Raw genomic sequence first — 10,483 nt, forward strand, 5'->3', positions numbered from 1 at the left:
CCGTTGACTTTTTAGTACGTGTTTGACTATTCGTCTTATTCAAAAAATTTAAGTAATTATTTATTCTTTTCATATCATTTGATTCATTGTTAAATATACTTTTATGTACACATGTAGTTTTACATATTTCACAAATTTTTTTTAATAAGACGAACGGTCAAACACGTGCTAAAAAGTCAACGGTGTCAAATATTTTGAAATGGAGGAAGTATTTCGTTTAAATCATATATTAACAGATATTAAATGCTTATATGGTCGACTAATTTGTACCTCAACAATGGTTGTCGTCGGGTAGCTGTCAGCGCATCCCATCACGGCGACTCCCAGCCTTCCGCCGACGACAGCCAGGGCGCCCAGCCATGTCCCGAGCGGCATCGCCGGGAGAGGCGCCTCGACGGCCGCGACGCGCTCGTGCTCGAGGTCGAACGACATGACGGCGTTGTCCGCGGCGACCCAGTACGCGGCGCCGTCGAGGCTGAAGACACCCAGGCGGACGTGGCAGCTCGAGCCTGGCGGCGCCGCCACCTCCTGCCACGTCGCGCCATCGCCGGCGACGCCGACGTCCCCTAGCGTGAACACCTCCACCACGTCGAACGGGCTGCACCAGCTGCTGGAAGAGGCGGCGGCCATGGCGTCGTCTGCGGGGAGGTGCACGATCTTGTACCTGCCCGTGATCGGGTGGTAGCCGAAGCTGAGACAGCTGACGACCAGCGGGGCGCGGCGATGCCGGCGTTTCGGAGGCAGCCGCGGAGGCGGCGGGACGGCGAGCGTCTCGCCGGTGGACGGGTTGACGAGGGTGAGGCGGCCGGTGCCCTCCTCCCACAGGGCGATCACGCCGTTGCAGCAGCCGACCATGGCGAGCTCCGCCGCCGTCCCCGTGCCGCTGTTCCAGATCTCCCGGCCGCCGCCGCTCGACGACGGCGGCGACAGGTCGTCGAAGACGTGGGCGGAGCACCTCGGCTCCGGCGAGTGGCTGCCACGATTCAAGAAGAAGACCAGTGCCTTGGCGCGGCGGCTCTGGCCCTCCGGCGTGCGCGCGTCGACGACGTCGCGCCACCGCCGGCAGACGAGGCGGGAACGCCGCCGGGCGCTCGGCGGGAGGCGAAGCAGGATCTCCACGAAGGCGTCAGTCGGGAGGCCGTCCAGGATGCTGCCGTCCATGGCGGCGGCGGCGGCGATCTGTCTCGCGATCGCTTCGTCCTGGATGCGACGATGATTTTGTGGGCTCCAAGTTGTAGTCGTTGATTATAGGAAACCAAACCGGGCCGTGGATCCGGCTGGCAAATGGGAAGGAAATATGGGCCACAAGCTAAAGTGCTAATGGGCTTGTATGGGCTAATTTGCTGATGCAGTACAATGTCACACTGGTTCCTTTTCAATTGCTCAAAGAAAGTGTGTCTAGTACTCTTTTCGGTCATAAATTTTCTTTTACGAAACTCTTCTAAATAAATTTCTTAACCGTTTGATTTAATTATATTGGAGTTAAAAAAAATCTAGATTTACTCACAACTTGCCACATCAGAGTTTGTAAGCATTCTGTAAGAAAATTTTAGCGTGTATAGACTTTTCCAATATTTAATAATTAATATGTTTAGAATAAGACTAATCTAAACATTTTAAACTTTGGACATCAACTTTATATTGGAAGTAAGTTAATCGTATTGTGATATTAATTTTCAAATCAAATGTATATATATAGCATTTTTGTTGTTTTTAAACCAAGCATTTAAAAAGCGATCTTAGGTCAAAGAGCCTGTTCAGATTGTAGCCAAAATAAACCTTACCTAGCAATATTGTCAAAATTTTGGCAGGATTTCTTATGTATTCACTAAATTTAGCAACAAACTAAACGTAGATATTTTTTTTGGCAACTTTGCCAAAAAAAATGGTATGGTTGAAAATGGCATCAATCTGAACTGCCAAAAAAAATAGTATGGTTGAAAATGGCATCAATCTGAACAGCCCCAAAGTTTTAAAGGTTTGATTAAATATTGTTTTAATTGTCAAATATTTATTAGAGTCAAATATTTAATTGTCAAATATTGTATGGTGATTAAATATTGTTTTAATCTGAACAGCCCCAAATTTTTGTAAGTGTGTCATCTAAATCTTTGAACTCTGAAATACATTTTCTTAAAATAAAAAGAATTTTTGAATCTTATCTATTCTCCTCTCTACCTAAGATAAGAAAAAAATATTATTTTAATTTTACTTTTTCTATGTGATTGACATGTGCATCCAACAGATATTTAGGCGTCACCATACAATGTCAGTGCACAGAGCGGGTTCGAGCCTATTTGGATCCGTATGACACCCGGAATAAGTTTGAAGATCTGGAAATACAATTTTAGAGCTTGAAAATATAGATGAAATACCTGCACAAGTTGAGAGAGCGCCCTTGCATTTCATGACTGGAAGTTACAAAAGTTAAAGTTTCAATGTTGAATGCTTTTGTAACTTATATAAGAATCTTACAGAATTTCGTTTTTTCCATGAAGAGAACGAGTCCGTGATGGCAATAAGTACAGACCTCTAGAGTAGGTTAACTACGGGCGCAACATGTTGTTGGGGGCTGCACGAATGGGCGCATATTAGGACCCTCCTTCTGTTCGGTCATCGGTGGGCTTATAGGGAATTGCTCCTTTTAGTAGCATATTAGATTTAATCAATACATTTAGATTTTAAACATGAATGTCTTTTTAATATTTCAATTCAACTTTTTAAGAGTGATGTGCCTTTATTTGTCTTAAAAATGATTTCAACATATTATGACATTTCGAAATGTTTTATAGGTTTTATACGCATAATCAATAATAAAATAACTCTCCGTGACCATGTCACTATCTGAAAATGTGCTTTTATACTCTGAGGATATATTTATGTTTCTTTAATTAAATCTTAATGTCTGGCTAATCTCTTCATTCCTATTCTATGCCAACACAGCACACCGAGTGCAGACAGGCATAAATAAAACAAATCACACACACACAAGGACCTAGCAAAGTGGGATATTCATTGTTCCATATGCAATACCATCAGTTGCTGACCTTTCTGAAGCTGAAGGATGAGCAACAAAGATCTGCCCCAGTTGACATATAGCCTGATATGATGCCAAGGATACATTTATACACACAGTTTTGTGTACCAAAAAGTGCAGAAGCCATGGTCCATGTCCAAACCATATGGCTCAGAGCTCACATCCTATGGATAACACCTCCAATTTATCCACTTTCTTGATTGTATAGCATTGCTTGCCCATCCCTTTGGACCCTACCATCACAAATATCTCTCCTTGTTGCTGGGGGGCCCAAGGAGAGAAATATCCTGCAAGAGATATTTTTATAGGGGGAGAAGAAAAGGTGATGGATTGGTCACTGAAAAGTGGGGCCAAAAGTGCACCATTTGCATCCGAATTCATGTCTTTTTCACAAAGCTCAGACAAATCAAGATTTGGGGGCATTATTCATGGTCCATAGGAAAGGCCACTGGAGAGGAGTGGGCCAAGTTACTAGGAGACCATTCTTAACCATAAAATAGATATGCCTGACCTGGTAAATGCCAGGATTTTTTTTCTGAGATATTCTTCATTTGTTTCAGCTAAAAATGGAGCTATTCAGTGGTGGTCCTTTTTTCTTTCTTCCCTTTTTGACAGGGGATATATTAGATCACCTATAGTTTTTCTTCTTGATGGACAAATATATATGAATCGATTAATAAAGAACTTGGTTATTCAACAGCATTATTTGTATTTGATAATTTCTAATTTCCATGAGAAATTATTCAATTAGGACAAAATAATAGACTGAATCAATAATATGCCAATTCTTCCACAGTAATTTACAGGGCAATTTCTTACACAATTTAACAAGCAAAATGTCACAGACAATAAGCTTTGCTCTGACTTGTGCTTATAACCATATACACTGGCATTCACAAATCATAATGCATGCTTATTCAATTTAAAAAGCTGCATACTCTTCAAGACAATCTCACATAAGTACTTCCTCCGTTTTAGATTATAAATCATTTTGACTTTTTTAAAAAAATAACATATTTTTTTTAACGACTCGCACTAAACAATGTGAAGTTCTATTGATAGAGTATGAAAAAAAATAAAAGATTACAACCCTGGGAGGTAGTAACCAGGAAAACGAAATTAGTAGCATATTCATCACAAGATAAATATACTATAAAAATATATTCAACTATAGATTCAATGTAACTAATTTAGTGTTGTAGATGTTACTATATTTGTCTAGAAATTTAGTTAAACTTGGAGTAGTTTGAATTTAACCAAACTCAAAACGATTTATAATCTGAAACGGAGGTAGTAAAACATTAATTGCAAGTTATGACCTTTCTTTTCCCCTAATAAACATTCGCCGTGAAATGAAAAAATTGTCTACCCCACAACAAACAAAAACAATACCCTTATTTTTTCTTTTCACAGCCAAAATGTACTCCTCCACATGCCTTCAATTCAGTACCATGTTTGACTTAAAAAACTGGTTGATATTACATTAGCCAAAACACCCAGTCGCACCTCCCAAAAAAAGGAAATCCGACTTGGTAAGAAGCCTCCTCCTCCTCCCAGTCTCCAGAGGCACACACTCATCACTCTCTCTCCCTCTCCTCTCCTCTCCTCCACCTCACCTCACTCCCCACTACTTTCCCGCTCTCCTCGTATAAAACCTCCTCCACCCCCTCCCCTTGCATGCCTCAACGCCCCACCTCCAAGAAACCACCTCCCCTCCTCCTCCTCCACCCCAAATCCCTATCCCTATCTCGATCGGATCTTGGTTATTCCATGGTGCGTTGTTGATTAATTTGTTTGAGGTGAGATTTGAGGAGATGAAGGTGGATACGGAGATGGAGAGGCTGCTCGACGAGATCCCCATGCTGCACCATGGCGACCTCCTCGGGCGGCGCGACGCGGCGGGGGATGATGGTGGTGGTGGTGGGTTTGACGTGTCTTGCCTCATCAGGGAGCTCGCGGAGATGGGGGTGGTGGAGGGGGATGATGATGATGGGATGCTGCCGTCGCCGCCGGGGTTCTTTGGCGGCGGCGGTGGTGGTTTGTCGCCGACGTCCAGCCTCTGTTTTGTGGGTCAGGATGGGGGGTTCACGGCGCCGTCGCGGCCGTTCTCGCTGGAGAGGCGCCGCGTGGACGCGCCGCCGCCGACGCCGCCGTCGTCGCTGTTCGACCCGTTCGCTGGGTTCTGCCTGTTCGACGCCACCGCCGCCGCAGGGGCCGACTCCGACGGGTGGGACGTCAGGTGCTCGCCGCCCCCGCCCCCGCCCCCGCCGCCGCCGCAGGCGCCGCCGGCGAGGGGGCGGAGCAAGGCGGCGAGGAGGAAGGGCGGGTGCGCGGCGCCCGCCGCGGCGGCGGCGGCGAGCCCGACGAAGAAGTCCGCCGCGGCGTCGGCGGCGGCGGCGAGGTACGAGAGCCTCGCCGGGCTGCGCGGGTTCATGTACCACATCGCCAGGGACCAGCACGGGTGCCGGTTCCTGCAGCAGCGGCTCGACGACGGCAAGCGCGAGGTCGACTTCATCTTCGCCGGCGTCGCGCGCCACGCCGTCGAGCTGATGGTGAACCCGTTCGGCAACTACCTCATGCAGAAGCTGCTCGCCGTCTGCGACGACGAGCAGCGGATGGCCATCGTCCTCACCCTCACCAAGGACCCCTTCGTCCTCGTCAGGATCTCCCTCAATGTCCACGGGTACTAACAATTCCCAACAATTAACTGCTAATTACTACTAGTGATTAGTGAAATTTTTTTCGATTCTTTTTTTTGGCGAATTGTGTGTGATCATGGAGTTCAATTGCAGGACAAGGGCAGTGCAGAAGCTGATCGAGAGCCTGAGGACAAGGGAGGAGATCCAGCTCGTCGTCCAGGCGCTGCGCCCCGGGTTCTTGGAGCTCATCAAGGACCCTAATGGCAATCATGTCGTGCAGAGGTGCTTGCAATCCTTTGATGCCAATGACAACAAGGTATGCACCTCATCTTCTGAACAATGTGGCTATGTTTATATGCCACTGCTGTCTGTATGGAATTCAGAAATTAAAATGGTAATTCCTTTTCATAAGTTTGTTATGGTGTAAGTACTCAGAAAAAAAAAAGAGAGGAAGATGTGGGGATGCAGATATTGTGATGCGCAATCTGAATGAACAACTGTCGATCTTTGGTTGCTGACTGAATTTTTTTAGATAACACTGTTCGCTGTCCACAATTGAACTAGTAAAAATTTGTTGTTCTAATTGTAGTGTAAGTAGTGTAATGATAAGGCTTTCTCCCTGATGAGACATGAACTGTCTGAATTTGCTACTTTCAGCCGATCTTTGAGGCCGCTGCCGTTCACTGCCTCGACATTGGGATGCAATGCCATGGTTGCTGCGTCCTGCAGCGATGCATTGCTCGTTCAGGGGGTGAGCAGAGGGAGAAGCTGGTTGCTGCGATCGCTTCGAATGGATTCGAACTTGCACAAGATGCCTACGGGTAATACTCTGTTTGGAACTCTGCATTTGCATTTCTTGTGTTTGCTATATGAAACAAAAATGAGTATCTGTAGAAGCTGAGCTGATAAGCATTATACCTACTCTGTTTTTCAGGAACTATGTTGTTCAGTATGTGATAGACCTGAAGGTACCCACTGCAAATGCAAGCCTGACAAAGCAGTTTCAGGGCAGGTATATTCACCTCTCCATGCAGAAGTTCAGCAGCAATGTGGTTGAGAAATGCCTGAAAGTGTTCAAGGAAGCTGACAAGGCTACCATCATTCTGGAGCTCCTTGCTGTGCCACACTTTGAGCAGCTGCTTCAGCACCCCTTTGCAAACTATGTCATCTACTCAGCTATCCAGAACTCCAAGGTAAAACACCTATTGCAAAAAATTGGGTAGTAACCAGAGTATTCTGACAGCAACCTGACTTAACGGAATCCGTCGTTGCGCGTAAATTTTCAGGGTTCACTCCACTCCGCGCTGACGAATGCGATACGGCCTCATGTGGAACTGCTCAGGACTAGTCCATACTGCAAGAGGATCTACTCTCGAGCTTTGCTGAAGAAGTGATGAGCTGACGGGCGCTTTTTTCGGCATGTAACAACAAAGCCTGCTGTCTTGTGCTATTTCTTCAGATTCAAAATGATAAAAAAGGTGGTCGGGAAGACTGTTGTTTTGTGTTATTATTCAGATTCAAATCGGATAAAGGTGATCGCATCATGTAGATTTGTATAAATGAGTGTTCTTTAGTCATGTACTTTTAGCTGTACCTGTACTTGGTGCACTCTTGTGTTGTCATAAACCATCTGTGAGATGGAATAAGTTCCAATTGGGCAAATCATCATCACAAAATACCAATATCTTTAATGTCATTTGTTCATTATCCGAACAAGTTTGTTGCTTCTTATTCTTCTTGGTTACTCTTCCAAATTGTGGCAAGAAAAGAAACACCTAGCATAAATAAATAAATAAATAAATAAATAAATAAATAAAACAAACAATGGAGACATAAAATTTGTTATCCTCAATCAGATTGTCAAACAAACATTTTTCAGCACATACTAAATGAGTAGGCGGGAGCATGATTTCAGCCTTATTGTATGACCTAACAGTTAAATTAACTCAACTGTAAGCAAGGCCTTCCTCGTTTTGCCAATTCAATTTTAGTTGAATATTAACAGGGATTCTGTACCATTTATTTTTTTTTGCAACCCTTCTAAGTAGTGCACATGAGCTAAACGAAAAGGAAAGAGAAGGAAGTAGACATAAGTAATACAGTGTTTTCTCCCAAAGTTTTCACTGAAGCCAACACTAACTAAAAACACTTTTTGTCTATCCTCATGAAACGGGAAGTACTATGCTATTTGCTCTTCTTATATTACTATTTTGTACTTTGTTCATTGAATCTACATGAATACATTTTGATGATGAAACATGGGAATTAAACATATTACCAAGTGTTTTCCCCAGTTTGCTCAAATGATGGAAGGCGAAAGCATCCTCGGCAACACCGGCATCTTAGGTTATAACAGTTTGATCCTCAAGCCCCCTCTGGCAATGTATTTATATACCCATTCAATCATGACATGTTCTTTCAAGATCATGAATATTAGTTCATCTTCTTGCTCCTCCCGTGGCACAATGATCAGCACGCTCATCAAGTTCTAGTACTTGTCATGTAATAACGTCGTAGGAGCATCCATCTTCCTAGCTTTTCGCTGATGCCTACCATGGCTAACAATGTATTGGTCTATTGGATGAGCAGTTTTGTGAGTATAATGAAGAAACTTATTTGTGAAAATCATTGAGGAAGCGATGATGATAAAGACAAATTATGTCTGTGTATGAGTGTGCATTTGCGCGTGTTTGGGGGATTTCTATACCATATGTAGGTTTTGGATATGCATTTTCCGCCAGGAAAAATGGGGTATGCAGTGCATTTGAATTTACTACGGTTATAAAGACGAAATGAGTTCAGATTTGTACATGTCTTTATTCATGAGTAAATTATTCGCCACCAACCTGCAAGCACTACCAATTACTAGCTAGCCAAGTACAATCCCGTTGAAGTTCACTCATCATCCGTACAAGATTGTGGCTTCCTATTCTTCCTCTTTGTTATTGTGGCACGAAATGGAACTCCTCACAAAAATAAATAATTGAAACGAACAAAGGAAACATAAAATTTGTTATCCTCAATCAGATTGGCAAGAAAAACATTTTTCAGCTCATATTAAATGATTAGAGGGGGAGCATGATTTCAGCCTTACTATGACCTAACCGTTAAAATAACTCAACCGTAAGCAGGGCATTCCTCATTTTATTTTACTGAAAATACTACAATGTGTTCCTCATTTTGCCAAAATAATTAAATTTCAGTTGAATATTAATAAGGAACCTGTATCATTCCTTTTTTGCAACCCTTCTGTACTGTGTAGTCCAGACACTGTGTTTTCTCTCAAGTTTTTACTGAAGCCAACACAAAGTGTTTTCCCCAGTTTGCTCAAATGCTCAAAGACGAAAGCATGCTCAGCCGGACCGGCATCTTGGGTTCTAGATGGTTGATCTACAAGCCCTCTCTGGCAATGTATTCTTATACCTATTCAATCATAGCATGTGGTTTCAAGATCGTGCACATTAGTTCATCTTGTTGCTCCTCCTATGGCACAATGGTCAACCAATCCAAGAAGTTACAGTCCTTGGTATGGAACACCATACTAGGAGAATTCAGCTTCATACCTTTTTCCTGATGCCTACCATGCCTAACAATGTATTGGATGAGAGACGGTTTTGTGAGTGTAATGTAGAATCTTATTTGTGAAAAAACCTCGAGGAAGCAGTGATGATAAAAAGACAACTGTTGATCTTTCATTAATTCTATTTGTGTGTGAGTGCGTATTAGTGCGTGTTTGGACGATTTCTCCACCATCTGTAGGCTTCGGATAATATATGCATTCTCAGCCAGGAAAAAATGTGGAAGGGGGTGCAGTTGAATATATATACTATGGATTTAAAGATGAAACGAATTAAGAGTTGTACATCTCTTTACAGAAGAGTAAATTGTTCGTGTAAAATCGATGTGTGTTTGATTATTATTTATGATGAACAATTGGTTTTGATATTTGGAGATTATTCAGCAAAGTGGTTTTGGAGATATGCGATTTTTAGATGGTGAATACAGTACTAGAAAAAAGATTTTCCCAGGCGGTCAAAATACATTTTCATAGGTGGCAGAACCTTCTGCCTGTATCCAAACGACGTTAAAAATCTGCAATTTTTGCAGGCGGACCAAAGCACCGCCTGCGAAAAGGCAGCCGTTCGAATCTTCCCAGGCGCCTCAAATGCTACAGTACCCCGCCTGCAAAAATACCCTCAGCACAAAAAAAATTTCCCGCCAGCCCCACCCCTCCCTAGGGTTTCAAATCACAACTCACAAATATTCACAAATCTCATCCAAGAAACAAAATCCAATCACAGGCATTCACATCGCAAAAGCATTGGATTAAAATTCACATCAAGTTAACATCAATGTACATGTAAACTAACAAAAACCATGTCGTCGTCGCCGGCGAACTCCTCCGTTGCATGGGGTGGCCGCCGCCGCCTCCCTCCGACCGGATCTGGGAGGGGAGGGCTGGCGACGTGGCCGGCGCTAGTCGTTGTCGTCACGCGGTAGGGCCGTCATCGTCTTGTGGTAGTCTTTGTCGTCTTGCGGTAGGGCCGACGGCCGACGCCCTCCGCCCACGCTGCCGCTGACCCATCTGCCTTGCGCCGCTGCCGGCACCCATCCCCTCCGCTGGATCTGGGAGGGGAGGGGTCGCGGGGTGGGGCAGCGACGCGGCCGGCGGTAGTCGTCGTCGTCGCTCGTAGGCGCCGTCGCCGATGCCCTCCACCCAGTGCCACCGCTGGCCCCCTCCGCCCGTGACACCACCGAACCCCTCCGCCCGTGCCTCCGCCCGTGCCGCCGGCTGCACCCTCCGCCT

At 44.6% G+C, this 10,483-nt stretch overlaps 2 protein-coding genes across 2 annotated transcripts; one reads left to right on the plus strand and one right to left on the minus strand.

Moving 5' to 3' along the window:
- Nucleotides 1-222: 222 nt before the first annotated feature.
- On the minus strand, nt 223-1,161 carry LOC107276999 (F-box protein At2g43440). The gene has a single exon (XM_066306697.1). The coding sequence runs from the start codon at nt 1,159-1,161 to the stop codon at nt 223-225; it is 939 nt and encodes a 312-aa protein (XP_066162794.1).
- A 3,396-nt stretch (nt 1,162-4,557) lies between these two features.
- LOC4352254 (putative pumilio homolog 7, chloroplastic) lies at nt 4,558-7,380 on the plus strand. The gene is made up of 5 exons (XM_015763536.3): nt 4,558-5,720; nt 5,830-5,992; nt 6,334-6,497; nt 6,611-6,869; nt 6,963-7,380. The coding sequence occupies exons 1-5, from the start codon at nt 4,852-4,854 to the stop codon at nt 7,068-7,070; spliced, it is 1,563 nt and encodes a 520-aa protein (XP_015619022.1). The 5' UTR covers nt 4,558-4,851; the 3' UTR covers nt 7,071-7,380.
- The last annotated feature ends 3,103 nt before the right edge of the window (nt 7,381-10,483 follow it).

Source organism: Oryza sativa, chromosome 12, assembly GCF_034140825.1.
Source record: "Oryza sativa Japonica Group chromosome 12, ASM3414082v1".
Lineage (NCBI taxonomy): Eukaryota > Viridiplantae > Streptophyta > Magnoliopsida > Poales > Poaceae > Oryza > Oryza sativa.

What these genes read in the sequence shown, in the direction of transcription:
- LOC107276999 (XM_066306697.1), bottom strand. Translation starts at nt 1,161, where the DNA reads ATGGACGGCAGCATCCTGGACGGCCTCCCGACTGACGCCTTCGTGGAG.
- LOC4352254 (XM_015763536.3), top strand. Translation starts at nt 4,852, where the DNA reads ATGAAGGTGGATACGGAGATGGAGAGGCTGCTCGACGAGATCCCCATG. An exon ending in ATCTCCCTCAATGTCCACGG is followed by an intron (nt 5,721 to 5,829) that starts GTACTAACAATT and finishes GTTCAATTGCAG; the next exon opens with GACAAGGGCAGTGCAGAAGC. An exon ending in CAGCTATCCAGAACTCCAAG is followed by an intron (nt 6,870 to 6,962) that starts GTAAAACACCTA and finishes GTAAATTTTCAG; the next exon opens with GGTTCACTCCACTCCGCGCT.